The 17,376-nt window shown below is 58.8% G+C and overlaps 1 protein-coding gene across 5 annotated transcripts; it reads right to left on the reverse strand.

Annotated features, from left to right (window-relative positions):
- Window positions 1-169: 169 nt before the first annotated feature.
- Window positions 170-16,726, reverse strand: FURIN (furin, paired basic amino acid cleaving enzyme). Of its 5 annotated transcripts, XM_065905943.1 has the most exons (17): window positions 16,631-16,726; window positions 15,669-15,784; window positions 8,682-9,022; window positions 8,190-8,288; window positions 7,974-8,069; window positions 7,540-7,668; window positions 7,377-7,453; window positions 7,012-7,100; window positions 5,904-6,076; window positions 5,171-5,383; window positions 4,100-4,200; window positions 3,877-3,980; window positions 3,662-3,779; window positions 3,365-3,544; window positions 2,815-2,939; window positions 2,592-2,702; window positions 170-2,351 (listed from the first exon to the last, which is right to left on the reverse strand). In XM_065905943.1, the coding sequence occupies exons 3-17, from the start codon at window positions 8,856-8,858 to the stop codon at window positions 1,735-1,737; spliced, it is 2,409 nt and encodes an 802-aa protein (XP_065762015.1). In that variant the 5' UTR covers window positions 8,859-9,022; window positions 15,669-15,784; window positions 16,631-16,726; the 3' UTR covers window positions 170-1,734. The 5 variants fall into 5 exon arrangements, with proteins under 5 accessions (XP_065762015.1, XP_065762016.1, XP_065762014.1 ...); XM_065905944.1 differs by lacking the exons at window positions 15,669-15,784; window positions 16,631-16,726 and adding an exon at window positions 13,272-13,290; XM_065905942.1 differs by lacking the exons at window positions 15,669-15,784; window positions 16,631-16,726 and adding an exon at window positions 12,502-12,711.
- Between the last annotated feature and the right edge of the window lie 650 nt (window positions 16,727-17,376).

The following is a 17,376-nucleotide window of genomic DNA, read 5'->3' on the forward strand; positions in this document are numbered from 1 at the left end:
CAGCTACTGTCCCTTCCACACCCTCCTAAACCCCTCGGGAGATGGACTTTGGGCAGTTAGAGCAGGCAGGACATCGTGTGGGCACATAACTCACCCCAGCCCTCACCCCCGCCCCATCCTGGATGCAGTCCCACAGTCCTGGGAAGAATATCACACACTGGAGACCAGGTCTGGTTTGCATAGTCTGCACGTTTAATCACTTTAAAACCTCTAACATTATCTCGTGTCCATTAAATAGAACCAACAATGCTGGGCCTGTTTAAATTACAAGAAAAAAAAATCACTGTGCACCAACCCAGTATCTTACAAAACCAGCTGGGCTGGCCACGGGAGGGGCGGGTGGGTGTGGGAAGAGGAGGGGGCACCTCTGGGCAGGTGGCTGGGTGCCAGGAGGGGCTGGGGGAAAGAAAGAAAGAAAAGGGAGCTCCCAAATGGGAGGGGACTGATTGTCCTAATGGAAGGGGTGCAAAAGGCACGTCAGAAGAGGGAGACTTGGGGGGCAGGACAGGTCAGTGCTTTCTCCACCAGGGCACAGTGTTGGAGGGGGCTCGGTGCCACTGCCTGCCCACCCCTGGCACTTGGAGAACCAGTGACCCATGAGCCCTTGGCACGACGAGCCCCATCTCAAATGGACGACAGCCTGCCCCTTCCACCGTGATCCTCCTTCCCTAGGGCCCACTTGGCCTGGCCTGCCTTGTCAGTATCCAGGGCTCAGCTGCAGCCCACCCCCCACACCTCAGGCCCAGGGCAGCCGAGGGCAACAGCAGGGTGGACAGTGGGTGTGGGAGGGTGGATGGTCCAGCTGCTGCTACCCCCGTTAAAAATACAAAAAAAAAAAAAAAAAAAAAACCAGCATCTAAAGTGAAATAATCACAAAGTGAAAATATATCCTCAAACAGCCCCTGAGATCCCCACAGGGGAAAGCAGCATCGGGTGGGAGGCGGGAGAGGCCGGCTGGGCCACCGTCCCTCCCCACCACCCACCCAGGGGCTCCAGGGCTGTGAGTGCCAACAGCCCAGAAAGCCCCGGGCTCAGAAAACAGGGACTCGGGCCCTGGCGGGAGGGGAGAGTGCTGGAGAGGGGAGGGTGGTCAGCACGCCAGCCTGGGGCCGGGCCAGCCTCGCGAGGCAGGCAGCCCGCCCGCTGTAGTGGAGGTGGGCAGAGGGCCGAACGCACGTGGGCACACACGTGCGTGCCCCGGAAGCGCCTGCCCTGCCTTGGTCCCGTCCTTCGCTCACTGCTTTTGCCTGAGGCTCACCAGAAATGCAGAACAGGGTCTGGACACAGAAGCCCTTAGAGAGGTGGCAGCCTCCTTCCGATACCCCCTAGGCCAGTCTCCTGCTGCCTGGATGGGGCCCATTATTGCTTTAGAGGGACGGGGAGAGGCAGGGGCTGCAGCCCTGGTCAGGAATCCCGGGAGGGCCGCCCCTCTTCACCGGGCACTCTGGCTGGGGCCTGGACCTTGGAAAGCTGCCCTAAAGGTTTCATTCCTTTCTCCACATGGAGGGCTGCTGCGGGTGGGGACAGGCTCTCCCCCTATCCCCCGACACCCAGCTGGCCCTGGGGTCCCACCTCAGGCCACCAGGGGGCCCAAGGGTAGGGTGGGAAGCCGTTTCTGCCCCTCTTGCCTCCCGGTTGGGGTCCAAACCCAGTCCCAAGATAAAAAAATACTTTGGTGAATTAAAAAGTGCCCAAGGAGGGGATGGGCTCAAAGGGGCGGGCAGTAGGCGCTCGTCAAAGGGCGCTCTGGTCTTTGATAAAGGCGGTCCTCTCGCCCCGGCCCTCGTCCTCCTCCGAATCGGACGGGCACTCCTCCTGCCAGGCTTCGGGGGGCAGCCCCTTGTAGGAGATGAGGCCGCGGTCCATGGTGTACACTTTCACCCCTCGGAAGCTGAAGCCTGAGCGCAGCTGCAGGACCAGGAAGACGGTGACGAAGACCAGCACGATGAAGGCGCAGCTGAGGCCGGCCACCACCTCGGGCAGGTGTGAGGGCAGCAGGTCCGCCCGCAGCCGCGGCTCCGCCGCTACCTCCGCGGGCGGCGGCCCGGGGGGCGGCGGCGGCGGGGGCGGGGGCGGCTGCTGCTGGGGCGACTCCCGGCTGCTCTGGCTCTGGCGCGAGCACTTCCGCTCCACGGGGTCCAGGGAGGCGTGGCTGGGGCAGCTGAGGCAGTCTGTGGGGGCGGGGCCCTGGCACGTGGCGCACGAGGGGTGGCAGGGCGTGCAGACGCTGGCCCGGATGATCTCCACGTCATTCTCCGTGCTGTAGTGTGTGTCCAGGACTTGGGGAGTGAAGCCTGGGGGACAGTGCTGGACGCAGTTCTTCTGGTGCAGGGAGAAGCCTTCTTCGCACACTGCCCGGCAGGGGAGGGAGGGAAGGTGGGCGTCAGCCAGGCCGCCAAGGCTGCTGGGCCCCGAGCCCCAGGACATGGGCAGCCCTGGACACAGTCACTGCTGTCCCCAGGAGCTCCCAGCCCCAGAACCTAACCCAGGGCCCCAGGATGTCCCTTCACATCCCCTTTCCTCCTTTAGGAGAGGCACCCTCTATCCCCCAAGTCTCAGGTCCCCAACCCCCTACAGCACCCACGACTCACCCACACAGGCCTGGCTAGAAGTGAGGGTCTTACAGCCGATGCTTTCAGCGGGTGTGGGCAGCCCCTCAGGGGCCGTGCCATATAGCACGAGGGTGAACTTGGTCAGGGTCCCTATTGAGGGGCGTGGCAGAAGTGAGGAGGCACCAGGAGCATGCCTGCCCACCACCCTCAGACCCCACCAGTTCTTCTCCTGGACCCCCAGCCCTCAAGCATCCCCCAATACCATAGTTGTTGGCTTCGCTGGTGTTTTCAATCTCTAAGACCCACTCGCCAGAGGGATCCTCATCCCAGGAATGGGTCGTCATGAAGGCCCAGTCGTTAAACCCATCTGCAGAGTAGTCGTGTGGCCTGGGGAGGAAGGTGCACCCAGCTGCCTGAAGCCTCTAGGGGGCCCCAGCCAGGGGGTGCCAAGCCCATAGCACACGGACCACACACCCTCCCCTGGTGCCACACCAACCCCGCCGGGCTGGAAAGGCCTGCTGGTTATTTCCCAGGAGGCCAAATGTTCTCAGCTGGAACATTCTGGAAACATGCAAGGGAAAACTACATGCAGACTACACACGGGAAGGCACACAGATGTGGCATGTAATGGGCAGATGCAGGAACTCCTGCAATATGGGACAGTCCCATAGGACAAAAACCATCCCTCCCAAAAATGTCAATGTTTACCCCACGGAGAAGTATTTGTGGACCATTGGGGCTGTGTGAGTCAATGAATGAATGCGTGTGGACCCAAGGGACAGGACAGGCTGGGTGGGAGAGAGGGCAAGTACCTGGCGGCCAGCAGGGTGGAGCGGGTGCCCATTGGGCTGACCAGGTGGATGGCAAGGTCACCGCGGCGGTTGTAGGACAGGGTGAGCCGCGCCTGAGCATGCTCCAGCCGCGTGATGTGGCTGGGCTCCCCCAGGCAGGCGGTCACGGTCTTCCGCACCTCCAGCCGCTTCCCGATGTCCCTGCAAGGAGCACGTGATGGGCTGTTGGACTGGGTGGGGGTGGGGGGGGTGCAGCAGGCACCCCGGCGACCCTTGGGTCCACCCTGCCCCTCCTCCCAGCCAGGGTCCAGCCCTCACTTGGGCTCAGTGAGGATGTCGATGATGCATTTCCGCTGGGGGGCCACCGTCGTCCAGTTCTGGGCCAGAGCCACCATGGCGCCGGCGTCCAACAGCCCATAGCCGTACGAATGGCTCACTGTGGGGCAAGAGGGACGGGGTCAGCTGGGGGCGGGGGGGGCGCAGAGTGGCCCCCCAGGACCCTCAATCCAGCCCAGGAAGCACGGCGCCCTCACCTTTGCGGCCCACACCGTTGGTGGCCCAGTCATTGGCGTTGAGGTGGGCTGGCTTTGAGGTCTGGACCACCAAGTGCTGCATGTCCCGCCAGGTGAGGTTCTTGCTGCAAAGGAGGGACCGAAAGGCTCAGTCTCTTCCAAGAGACTCCAGCTGGAATCTGAGGGCTGCCCTGCAGGGGGCGCTGGGCGGGGACAGACTGGCCCCTCGGTCTCCGTCACTTACTTGGCCTCCAGGGTGAGAGCGATGATGCCTGCTGCCAGGGGGGCAGACGCAGAGGTGCCCGTGTGAGACTCGGTACACTTCTGCCGCAGGTCAGTGGTCACCTACAGGAGGATGATGACATCGGGCATGTGACGTGGGGAGGACACCAGAGGGGCCACCTGGCTGCCCTCCCTCTGCCCACAGGCCCTGAGCACCATAAATGGTGTGAGAAGCCAGGGCCAAGATGCCTCATTCCCACTTGCTGCCTTGCTAACTCACTGCCAACAGGCCAATGCCTGGCTCTTTCTAGGCCTGTTTCCCAAAGAATAACAGGGTTGAATTAAGGGTTGGAGATCACTGAGAGCAACGCAGGGCTTCCCTCGTGGCTCAGTGGTATACAGAATCCGCCTGCCAATGCAGGAGACATGGGTTCAGTCCCTGGGTCGAGAAGATCCCACATGCCAGGAACAACCAAGCCTGTGCACCAGAAGTACTGAGTCCACATGCCCAAACTACTGAAGCCCAAGCACCCTAAAGTCTATGGCAACTAGAAAGTAGTCCCCACGTGCCACAACTACAGAAAAGCCAGAGAAGCAACAGAGAGCCAGGACAACCAAAAACACATACATAAATGAAAGTATAAGTCACTCAGTTGTATCCCAACTCTTTGCAACCCCATGGACTGTAGCCTGCCAGGCTCCTCTGTCCATGGCATTCTCCAGGCCAGAATGCTGGAGTGTGTTGCCATTCCCTTCTCCAGGGGATCTTCTCCCTCCAGGGAACACTCATGTCTCCTGCATTGCAGGCAGATTCTTTACTGTCTGAGCCACCAGGGAAGCCCAAATAGATTGTTAAAACAAACAAAAAAAGAGCGTGATGCATGTTTTTAGGGAGAGCTTTATCAGGGGCTTCACCAGTGGCTCTGTGACCCTCAAGAATCTTAGGTCCCCTAGCTCCCACACCATGATGCCTTCACCACCACCGCCCAACCACGTGTGGGTAGAAGGCAGATAGGGTCAGAAAGGTGGCCCTGGGCAGAGCCAGAAAGTGAGCAGCCCCATTTCCCCAGCCCCCTCCTGGGAAGAGACTCACGATCTGCTTCTCGTTCTGGTTGCCACTGCTGTAGGTGGTGGCCAGTGTGGACGAGCAGGCCTCACTGTACCAGGGCACGTTGCCGAACTGAGTGGCGCTGCTGATGGACAGCGTGTAGATGCTGTTGGTGTAGCCGTCGCAATTGCAGCTGTCATGTTCCCGGCCCCCGTTCCCCGAGGCCCAGACAAAGATGGAGCCCAGACCCCCACGGCCCTGTGGACAGAGCAGGTTGGGGTCACACAAGAACAGGACTTAGGGGAGGGGGGCGCCTGGTAGGAAGATGCTGCTTGAGACTAGGAAGGCTGGAGCATCCTTCTCCAGCGACTCTCTATCCAGCCCCTTCCCCCAGGGAGATCCCTGGTAGAGCTCTCTCATCTCTTTTTACACAAAAAGAGACCCAGTCCACTACCAAATTCCTCAAAGTGGTGATTCCAGACAGGGGTGCTGCATGCTATGCTTAGTCACTCAGTTGTGTGTGACTCCATGGACTGTCCCCTCTGCCCATGGGGATTCTCCAGGCAAGAACAGTGGAGTGGGAGTTATGGGCAATTAGCGTTTACTTTTCTCTTCCTGTCCTTAACATTTTAATAAACGTGCTTTGTATAAATTAAACACAAGAATAAATAAATAGAAACAGAAAAACACAAAGAAGAAAGCATGGCAAAGACAGTGCCTACTTTGCCCCCTGACGCTGGGCCTGGTTTCCAGGACTGGGCCAGGACCCCCACCTCACCTGGCTGACCCCCCGGAAGAAGGCCTCCTCAGCCAGGTGGGCTGGCCCATCCACGGTCTTGCCGTCGTCCTCGGGGCCCCAGCTGGCACTGTAGATGTGGATGTGGTTGGGGTTCAGGCCCAGTGAGCGTGCCTCCACTGCATCTGTCACTTCGCCGTCCAGCATGCGCACCCCTGGCCACGGAGGGGGGCACGGAGAAAGAGGCTGCGTGGGTCCAGCCGTCAGGGGCACCCCCAGGAGCACACCCAGCCCTGCACCCGGAGGGGAGGACAGAGGCTGGTGCTGGGAAACCCTGAGCCCCTGGCTTCTTGGGTGGCCTCTGCCTTTTGAAGACAAGACCCAGGAGAAAGGAAAGATCTCTCCAGCCCTCAACCACACATTTTGAACTGGGACAAGTCTCTGGGGTCTCAAAGGAGCACGGAGCTCAAGGCCCTTCAGAGTAGAAGATGAGGTTTTAGGGCAACTCCCGCTAAGAAACGATCCCCCCAGGACTTCCCTGGTGGTCCAGTGGTTCAGAACGCGCCTTGCAATGCAGGGGACATGGGTTCGATCCCTGGTCGGGGAACTAAGGTCCCACATGCCACAGCACAACTAGGCCAGTGCGCCAGAACTACTGGTCCAGCACACCACAGCTAGAGCCTGTGTGCTGTAGGAAACATTCTATTTGCCACAACCAAGACTTGATGCAGTCAAATAAATATTAAAAACAAATAAACACTCCTCCCGCCCTGCAGCACAGGGCCACCGCTCTTTGAGCTGTGACTCTTCGAGGCCCTGTGGCCCTCCCAGGCTCCTCTGTCCATGGGATTCTCCAGGCGAGAATACTGGAGTGGCTTGCCATGCCCTCCTCTGGGGGGGTGGTGGTCTTCCCCACCCAGGGATCGAACCTGAGTCTCCTACATCCTCTGCATTGGCAGGCAGATTCTTTACCTGCTGAGCCACCTGGGAAGCCCCTCTGAGTTGCTAAGAACCCTCTACAGAAGAGCCATGTGGTCAGAAGGATGCACAGCAGGGAAGCGAGGGACACTGATTGGATGGGAAGTGAACAGAGAAGAATCCCACCAGAAAGGGTGGTCCTGAAGACAGGGTGGCCAAGGCCCACACCCACCTCCAATGCGGGCGTTGTAGGCCACACCTACGCCACAGACACCATTGTTGGCCACCGCCGCCACCTCTCCTGCACACCGTGTACCATGCCTGCCAGGGTCAAGAGCACAGCGTTAGCAGTGGACAGAGCATGGCGGGGCGGCCTGTGGAGCAGGAGGGGCCACACGCCCCTCCACCTTAGCCTGCTGTCCTGCGTCTGTACAGACACCCCCAGCCACACACACGCAGACACTCTCCATTCTGACCAGGCCCTCCCTCAGCACCCCAGACCAGGACTGTGGAAAAGACTTCAACCTCTTGGACGGGGCTCATCTGCTTTCTCAGTGGAAATGAGAAGGGAGACAGAGGCCAGGGACCATTTCTTACCTGTTGTCATTCATCTGCGTGTACCGGGGCTGGGGGTCAGGGTCCTGATCATTGACATCGAAGCTGGCCCCAGGATCCTGGAAGGGAGGTGGCCATCATAGGGTCAGCCTGGACACTCCAGCAGAGCAGGACCGTCCCTGGACTCCCCTCCCCGCCTCCTCACATAATTGCCTGCCAAATCTGGGTGGTTCTTCTCGATGCCGTCGTCCAGGATGGAGACCACGATGCCGCGCCCCGTGTAGCCCTGGGCCCAGGCCTCCTTCACATTCAGGTCCCGCTGGGTGACACCAGACTGCAGAGACACCCACCCCCATCACCCAGCGCTTAGGAGACGAGGTTGGTTGCTGGGTGAGGTCCCTTTGCCACTCCACAAGCCCCTTCTCCACCCGCCCCTGCTCCTGAGATGCCACCACTGGGCTCCGTGGAATTATCAAGAACTCTGGGAGGGCATTCCCCAAGGCTTAGCAGGATGGGCAAGAAAGAGACAAGAAGCAGACAGAGGCAGACTGGCAGGAAGCCTCAGGATCAGCCCTGTCTGCACATGGGACCCCTGAATGGAGAGATGGATGGATAGAGGCAGCCGGGGAGGCCACGTACCAGGTACCACTGCTGGGGAAACTTGGGGTCCGTGGGCTCCTGGTATATGTCCCGTTTGGCCCGTCGCTTTGCCACCTGCTGCTCCAGCCACTTAACCTGTGAAATAGTGAGGGGGAGACGGTGTAGGAGGGGGAGGAGGGAAAGAGAGCGGGCCTCCGGAGAACCGGAGAATGGAAGGGGAAGGCTGGCGGCGGGAGGGGCCGAGGCCGCACTCACTTGAGGTTCCCGCTGCAGCCGGCTGTGCCGCAGGCGGTGAGGAGACAGGGACCGCTTTGTCACCGCTCGATGCCAGAAGTGGTAATAGTCACCGAAGATCTGTAAAAAAGCAGGGAGACTGAGCTGGGCTTTCCATCTGTCAGTCCCTGGGGAGGCGAGGGGGCGGGGGTGGACAACCAGTTGCAAGGGGAGGCTCAGGATGGCAGGCTGGGTGGTGGGCATCCGCTTCCTGCCCGGGACCCAGCAAGAAGGTGCAGGTGAGGCTGAGGGGGCCTCACCCACCCCCACCTCCTGGGACACACCAGTCCACTGAGCAACCTAAGCTAGAAGCCCAGGGGCAGGACAAGCCTCCACTCTCCCTGCTGGCTACCCAGGTGGCCCGGAGAAGACAAGCCCCTGAGTTCCCGTGCCAGGTGCCGGCAACCCAGCCCCCACGGGCCCACCCCTAGGTGATGTCCTGCGCCAAGGCCAGCCAGAGGGAGCAACACCTACCTGGCCCAGGTTGAGGAAGCCATGCTTGCGTGCCACGCGGTCAGCTACGGCTGGGCCTCCAGGAATGCGCACAGCCCAGGTGTTGGTGAAGACCTTCTCTCCGTGGGCATCGGCCACCAGCAGGACCAAGGCTCCCGCTGCTGCTACCACCCAGAACAACCAGGGCCTCAGCTCCATGGGGGGGCACAGGTGGCCGGGACCCCGGAGCCCCCGTCTCCTTGGCCTGGTCACAGGGCCTGGGCTCCGGCGTACCTGCTCACTGCCTGTGGCCCGGGGCTGACTGGTGGGGGCATGGGGCCGAGACGGGCAGGGCTGTGCAGGGAGGAGGCAGGCTGCCGGCTCTGAGGGAAGCAAGGGAGGGAAAGGCGGAGAGTCAGTCCCTCCCCGGGCACGCACTAAAGCTGCTTTCCCACCCCTCAGCTCACTCCAGGCCTGAAAGGGCCTCTGGGGGGTGAGGGGTGAAAACCTGGCCCCCCAACAGCCAGATAGATGGAGCAATGGACCTCTTCCACACACAGGAATACAGAAGTGGGAAGATGAGGATGAAGGCTCGAGTCACTCCAAACCAGAAGCAACAACTGAATAAATGCTTCCCAGAATCTAAGTCCAAAAGGTGGGGTATAAAGCAGCAGGTACCCACAATCCCGTTTTTGTTTTGAAAGAAACTATTTATACACATACACGTATATTTATATAAAACCACAGGACGTAATCTGGAAGGACACATGCTGACAACGGTTTTCTCAAGACGGTGATAATTACGAGTAACGGTTATTTTCTTCTTCGTGTCGCTGTATGTTTTCCAAATGACTCAGGTATATTTTGTAAAAGGGTAAAATGTTGACTTCTAAAGTTTTTTAATGGGCGGCACCTACACAGCTCACTAGGGCTTCCTGGTTCAGACCCAGCCGTGGGGAGTTACCTGCAAAGACTCATAGCCTCTGGCAAGAAAGAGGGGGCCACCTAAGATGGGGTGTGGGCTCTGGGGGCTGAGCAAGGCAAAGGGGGATCGCAGTGGCTTCACCCTCCCTCTATGGCCCAGGCCATCAGCAAAGTCAGGGGGCCCAGGCTCTCTTTTTACACAGTTTCCTGGGAGACGACAGGGCCACCCAGTCCTGGCCTGGAGCCCCCTTTGGTGGCTCCACGCCCACCAGCCTTGCGTCATCTGAGCCCAGGCAGCCAGGGCAAACACTGGCTGCTGAGCCAGGAGCGCTAAGGTGAGGCTGAATCAATAGTCCGCGTGTTGTTTTTCCTCCTTCAGCAAACAGAGAGCGGGACCTCTCCGCCTGGGGCCACATAACTGTCCCCACATAGGGCCCCTGGCTAGCCAGAAGCCTAACCTCCAGGGTGGGGAGAAGCTGGGGAAGGTCCTGGAGGTGTCCCGCCTCAACGCCAAGCTTGTTGAGCCTGCCCACATGGCCCTGGTTGCCCCCACCCCTCCTGGGCCCAGCCCCACAGGACGTCACTCTGCTGGACAGCAAAGTGAAGCTCCACAGCCCATCCAGGCCCTGGGGAGGCGGACCAGAGGGCTCACCACTGGGAAAACTCACGTTGCCCGGGGCTGCCCTCAGCACCCCCAGCCTCCCTGCCCGCTCCTCCTGTACTCCCACCCTGCAGGCTGGAGAGCTTCAACTCACAATTCCTGGAGTATTTTCAGTTTACACCAAAATAACCTAACAGCTGATGGCAGGAGGCACCCACAAGGCAGCTCCTCCTCACCCCCGATGGGCAGAGTCCATAGGGTTCCAGGACGGGCCGGGAAGCCACTGCCCCATGATGCCTTGGGCGACCAAGTTCCAGAGAGCTGGTCTGAGCAAAGGCTGGGCAGCCCTTGGGGAGGGTGAGGGTTGGAGTGGGGGTTGAAGGGGCCCTGTGTCCCTCACTTACCAGAGGATATAGAGCCCTAGAGGCAGGGCCTTATAGAAACAAGTTCTCGTCTCCCCTTCCTGACACCAGAACTGCCTCTTGGGTTCAGACGTCAAGCAAGGCCACCTCCTGACCACAGAGCTGTGAGCCATACTGCACCCCTCCACACACACATCAAGACCGGGTTCATCTGGGTCTAGCCCAAGTTCTGGCATAGTGTGGGTGGAATTGCAGCTGCTTGGTGATAAAGGTGATTATTTAATTACCTTGCAGCACCCGAAAAGGAAGCGGGCTTCAGGCACAACCAAACAATCCTTCAAGAAAGGACTGGCCTCCATCTGCTCAGCATCCCCATACACACTGAGCTGTGGATATGACCGCTTGAAGCTGTCTCTCTTCCACAGAGCTTGAAGCCCCAAACAGCCCTGCCTCAGCATCCTGGAAGCAGGGAGGATGGCCCCCACCTCAAAGAACAGGCGTTGAGAACAATAAATGAATGGGCTGCTTCTCCCCACCCCCATCCTAGATTCTGACTCACCCTCTGAGTCCCTGTTCGGCTTAAACCGGTAGGCTTGCCATATTTCCAGCCTCCTGTGAAGCCCTCTATGGGGCTCTACTCCAGGCCTGGCCACAGAGAGACCTATGGGTGCTCTTCCTGGCTGTGTTCTCTTCTCCCGCCCCAGGAACCTCCTGACGCAGCCAGCCTCTCCAAGGCATCCGCACTGAACCTCACCCAGGTCCAGCTGCTGTTTCCCAGACATCGGGGGGTCTGGCGTGGTCAGGGCTGCTTGGGAAGACTGGTTCCTTCTTTCCAGCAGAGACACCAAACCAGCTCCTGTGGCAGGCACTGATGGCTCCCCTGAAATTCTGAATCCCAGCCTTTGCTCAATTACTCATTAGCTGTGTGATCTTAGGTCACTTCCTCTCTGTCTGGGCCTCAGTTTTCCTAGGTGGTAAAAACTGCTAGACCAGAGGTTTTCAAACTTTTTTTGAAAGCCACAGAATCCTCTTTTAAAAAAAAAAAAAAGAAAGAAAAAGAAAAATCAAATCTTATGTGGAAGCCCAATATAGGACATCAACTTGGGCGGCTCTAGAACAGGAGTCAAGCTTGGCTCCTCTCCTTGGCTGTCTCCACACCTGGCCAGCGGCTGCCCAGCCCTCAATAGGCCACATCACCTGGGTTTCCCTCCCATTTCCCGAGGCAGAAAGAATTTCGACACCCTCCTGGGGAGGAGGGTCTGCATCTCGGGGGGTTAAGGGATGAGCGGACGGCGGGAAGGAGGCACTGACCTGACAACCGACTGCTGTTAAGACCTGTCTGGCAAGCAGGCCACCCCACGAGGGCAGCAAGGGCCTCGGCCAGGCCTTCGCGGGAGCCAGCCTCCCCGCGCCCGCAGAGCCCGCACCTGAGTGTCTCGCCGCCCAGGTGTGCGGGCGGGGACGAGGCCCAGGCTGTGAATAATCCCCTCCGCCGCGAGCAGCCGCTCCGCCCCTCCCCCGGCGAGAGCGCAGGCCCTCCCCAGCCACGGAGTGGGCGAGCCGGCGGCGGCTGCCCCCAAGGACGACGGGGAGGCGGGAGCACCCGGCGCCTCTGGAATCCTCTCCCCATCCCGCCCCCGGCGGGGGCCCCCGCGGGCGCTTCCTGGGGTCAGAGGGCTCGCCCCGGCCCCAAGCGGAAGAGCACCGGCACCCGCGGGGCCCGGCGCGCTCAGGTGGGCTGCGGGATGCCCTTCCTGCTCCCCGCGGCTCCACCTTCCGCACCGGCCCGCGGGCCAGTTCCGAAAGCCGGGCGGGCATCTGGGCCCGGGCTGCCTCTGCGCCAGCGACCCCGACCCTCCCCCGGCCTGGGCGCTCGAGCCGCGGAGCCCGCTCCTCCGGCAGAGCGGCCCAGTCTCCTCGGGCCCGGCTCCCGGCGCGCTGCCTCCCCCCGGGGCCCCGCGCCCTCGCTGCTTACCCTAGGGAGCCCGGGCGGGGAAACTTTTCCAGGCGAGCGCCGGGGCGGCTCAGGCGCCCCTCGGCCGAGCGGAGAGCCCGGCTCCTGGGGGCCTGGGCTAGGCGCGGTCCCCGCGCCCGGCAGCAGCGTCACCGCGGCCTCGGCCGGGCCGGCGACCAGGGCAGGGCTCGGCCTCCGCTCCGGCTCCGGCTCCGGCGCGGGCGGGGGCAGCGGCCGGGCCGCGGCGGCGCGGCTTGTTTACTCGGGCCGCTGTCAGCGGCTGCGGCGGCCCGGGCTCCTCCTCCTCCGCCGCCGCGCCCCTCCCCCTCGCGGCGCCACCTCCGCGCTCCCGGCCGCCGCCGCCGCCCAGCCGGCCCGGCCCGCCGCGCCGCCCATGCCGCCTGGCCCGGGCCCGCGTTCCGAGCGGGAGCGCCGGGGCCCCGAGGCCTTCCGGGGCGCCTGCCGCCTCGGGCTCCAGCTCGGGGCAGAGGTAGGAAGTGGGGCGGCGATCCCAGAGCCCTCGCAGCCGCTCGGCGGGTCCCCCAGGCCCCACTGCCAGCGCCCCCGCCCCCCGGGCTCGGCCGTTAGCCCCGCGATCTCCCCGGGCCGGCGGGCGAGGAGACCTGCACTTGGCACCCCGGGCAGAGGTTGGGAAGGACTCGAGGCGTCACTCAGAGCCCAGTCTCGGCCGGATTCTGGGGGAGTTGGGCTTCTCCCCCACCCCCGCTACTTCCCCACTCCTAAGCCACGAGTTTGGGCACGACCGGGTTAAGTGCCCTGGGATGACGCACCTGGAGTACCCCCCTTGAGGTCGGGCTTCACCGCGTCTGGGCAAACTTCCTCGTGGCCTACAGTTAGAAGACTCACGACTTTATTTGCATTTATATAGACAGGTGGATGAGCAGAACAACTAGCCCATCCCCTTTTAATTTTTTTAAACTTCTTTTTTTTCAACAACAACTGCCTGCGAGGCACCAGGTCAATCACTTTATATTATCTCCTTCTTATGTACACTATTTAATCCGCATAATCCTTTCATGCTGATATTATTAATCCCATTTTACAGATAAGAAAACTGAGGCGCACAAGGTTTAAATAATTTGCTGAATGTCCCACAACTAACAGGCCTCAGATCTCAGAAGAGATCTGGGGCTTTGGCAGAGCCTGAATCTGAACTCCTTGCAATATACCATCCGACTCCTCTCCCTCCCTGGGTCCCTGCCCTAGAAAACGTCTGTGCTACTTGGCTGAGGCCATCACTGTTTGAGCTGAGAAAGAAAAGAGGGGAAGTGTGGCCAAGAGTTCCACAGGCTGGGTTATTTCAAGGTCACAGAGCAGTCTCTGCCCATCCCTTCCTGCCCACTTTGAGATAACCTGGCAGAACAGTGTTATCCTGTGACCTCTTCAGTACAGGTTTGGGGATGATGAGGAAAACGGATCAGGATGTTCTGAGCTCTTTCCCATGTGTTAACTTGCTCCATGCTTACCATGGATCCTGCAAGGTGGATACAGTTTTCCTTTAGGCAGCTTTCATGTATCACTATCTGCACTTTACACAGGAGGAAACTGAGGCCCAGAGAAGTTAGTAGCATTTGTAAAGTAACTCACTAGGTGACAGTCAACCCCCAAACCTGAGTTCAAGTCACAGCGGCACTATTTTAAACTGTGCCAACCTTAGACAATGATTTGAGCAAACTCCGGGAGATAGTAGGGAGATAGAATAGGAAATGGCAACCTACTCCAGTATTCTTGCCTGGGAAACTCCAGGGACAAAGGAGCCTGGTGGGCTACAGTCCACGGGGTCGAAAACAGTCAGACACAACTGAGTGAGTAACACTTTTACTTTACGGGAGATAATGTAATTCAGGGGAGCCTGGCATGCTGCAGTCCATGGGATCGAAAAGAGTCGGACTTGGCTTAGCAACTGAACGACAGTGACGACACCTTAATTCTCAGAGCCTCAATTTACCCCTCTGTAAAATGGGGATAATATTGAACCAGAGAGATAACATACTATTTGGGTACCTAGATAAACAGCACAAAAACCAGAAACTTGGGGAAGAATCTGGGGTCCTGATATTTGAGCAGGGAGGTGAGTTGGGTTGGTCCTCTTTCTGAAGGGGAACTGTTCTCCCCACCACAATCCCCACCACAAAGAGTAGAGACTCTTCGGGGCCACCCCGGGGTAGCCCCAACCAGCAGCCCCAGCTGCAGTAGGGAAAACAATGCTTCTGCAGTCAGACCTAGGCAGGAAGTGAGTCACGGTTCTTCCCAAGTCTGTGAGCAAGACAACCCTGTTGAGGGGAAACAGGGACTCGGCTGGCCCCACCTCGCCTCTGAGTCCCTCTGTGCCCTTCCTGGTTGTCCCCTGGCCTACAAGAAAAGTCAGCGGAAAGAAAGCAGGGCTGTCTGCCTCTCAGTGCCCCGCCCGTCCTGGAGGCTGGCCCAGGGAAGCTGCAGTGGGCCTGAGGAGGAGGAGGGGGCACTGAAGCGTCCCAGTTTCTCCCACCAGCCTGCGCCTCCACTGCTGCCTTTGGCATAAGGAGAATTCTTTAAACTTGTTCAGAGGGGCATCTCCAAGGGGAGAAGAGGACTGAGAGCCTATCACAGGGCATCCCCACCTTAGTCTCGCTCCTATTTTAGGGTTGTATTTTACAGCAATTCGGTTGTTAAAAAAGAATGGGGAGGGACTTCCCTGGTGGGTCCAGTGGTTCAGACTCTGTGCTTCCACTGCAGGGGATGCAGGTTCGATCCCTGGTCAGGGAACTTAAGATGTCCTGCAAACTGCTCAGCCAGGCCAAAAAAAAAAAAAAAAAAAGAATGGAAGCCACTCCCCTTGAGATAAACCTTCTGGAGAGAATCCCGCCTTGCCACAGCTGGTGACTGCTAGTCAACTTCATCTCCTGGAGCAAGTCCTAAAGGCAGGTTTTGTTCTCTTTATCACTCCCAAGAATTTATCTGAGGCTTAAGGCCTGAAGGAGCTAAACTGCTTGCTAAACCCCTCTGACTTGGGGCCTCGGTAAGCTCATGGGCCTCTGGACAAGAGTTATCAGTTTTACACGCGGTTGTTACAACAGGGGCACCAAATGACCGAAGCCCGGCAATGGGGCTGGGGGGACAACCTGTGGGGTTGCGTAGGGCCTCGGGGGTAAGGCCTGAGGGAGGAACGGGCTGTGAGTAGCTCCTACCTTCCTAGCAGGGGGCCGGAAGAAGGGTCCAACCAGGCCTTTCTTTATCCCTGGATTTGAGGCTAACCATCCAGGTGGCTCTGCTTCCCAGGTGGCTCAGTGGGTAAAGAATCCGCCTGCAATGTAGGAGACACAGGAGATGCGTGTTCAGTTCCTTGGCCGGGAAGATCCCCTGGAGAAGGGCATGGTAACCCACTCCAGTATTCTTGCCTGGAGAATCCCATGGACAGAGGAGCCTGGAAAGCTATAGCCCATGCAGTCACAAAGAGTTGGACACGACTGAGTACACATACACAGCCAGGTGGCTCAGTGAAGAATCTGCCTGCAATGCAGAAGACCAGGGTTTGATCCCTGGGTCAGAAGGATTCCCTGGAGAAGGGAATGGTTACCCACTACAGTGTTCTTGCCTGGAGCATCCCATGGACAGAGGAGCCTGTTGGGCTATAGTCCTTGGAAGTCACAAAGAGTCGGACACAACTGAGCTATCTGGGGAGACCTCCAAGAGCAACTGGTGTCCTGTGATAAAATCCACCCATTCACCCTTACCTCAGGCACTCCCGTTGTCCCCTTGGAGTGCCCCCGGGCGCCCCTTCCTCTCAAAATCTCTTCCCTCCTCTCTCAGACACCTCAAACAAAGCCTTCAGGATTAAACAAAGCATGCAGGATCTTAGTTCCCCAACCAGGGATGAACCCTCACCCCCTGCAGTGGAAGCTCAGAGTCTTAACCACTGGATCGACAGGGAAGTCCACCACCTCCACCAACACCCACTACATCCACACATGCGTGGAAGAGCAGACAGCAACATTTAATTGGGGTTTTCTCTTCTCTAAAAGAGCAGGATTTGAAAGCTTTCTGTTGTTTTCTTTTTGCTTACCTGCACGCTCAGAAATTTCTACAACAACTTTTAGAATAAGAATTAAAATGTGTAAGTCATGCAAAACTGAATAAAGCATGCCCATACTTCACCAACTAGCTCCAGAACACCTGGGGTCCATCCCGAACGCTGCTGAGACAACAATCAGGCTCCTCCTGTCCCGTCACAGGGCAGGGCCCTTCCAGTTCTAGCTAAACCGCTTTGGGAAAACCTCCTTTATACGACAGGCAAACTGGGTGTGTGGGTGGGGGGAGGAGCGAGGAGTGATGTGGCAGTGATGTATCAGGTCACGCTGGGACAGGATCGCAGCTCGACCGGCCCTTCTCCTGGTCCTAATTATTAGGCTAGGTCCATGCTTACCTTTTACCTGCAGGTTCTGCCGCATCCCCAAGTCACTGCTCAGCTTAAGGGTTCCCTCCTGCCAGCTCTGTGTCTTCTGCTTTGCCCGCACTGCCCGGCCAGTGCTGCCCGTGACTGGGCAACAAATAGGTGCTTTGGGTGCAGTCTGAATGCTGAGCCCTGGAACCTCAAGCTGAGCCCCTTAGGACTTGTCTTTAGGAAGCCAACAACCACCCCTGGGAGAGATAGAAGGATATGCACCAAGAGCTTCCTGAAGCTTCGCCTTCCCTCTGGCCTTGCAGCTCCAAAAAGCTCTGCCCTTCCTTCTCTCTCTTGATACAACAATGTAAAAACAATCAGTTAACATGACTTCTTGTTGAATTTTCCTATCAGTTCTATTATCAGAACAGGATTTCTCTACCTCGACACTATTGACATCTTGAACCAGATTATTCTTGTTTGGGAAACTGTACTGTGCATGCTAGGATGGTTTA

Source organism: Muntiacus reevesi, chromosome 15 (genome assembly GCF_963930625.1).
Source record: "Muntiacus reevesi chromosome 15, mMunRee1.1, whole genome shotgun sequence".
Classification (NCBI taxonomy): Eukaryota; Metazoa; Chordata; class Mammalia; order Artiodactyla; family Cervidae; genus Muntiacus; species Muntiacus reevesi.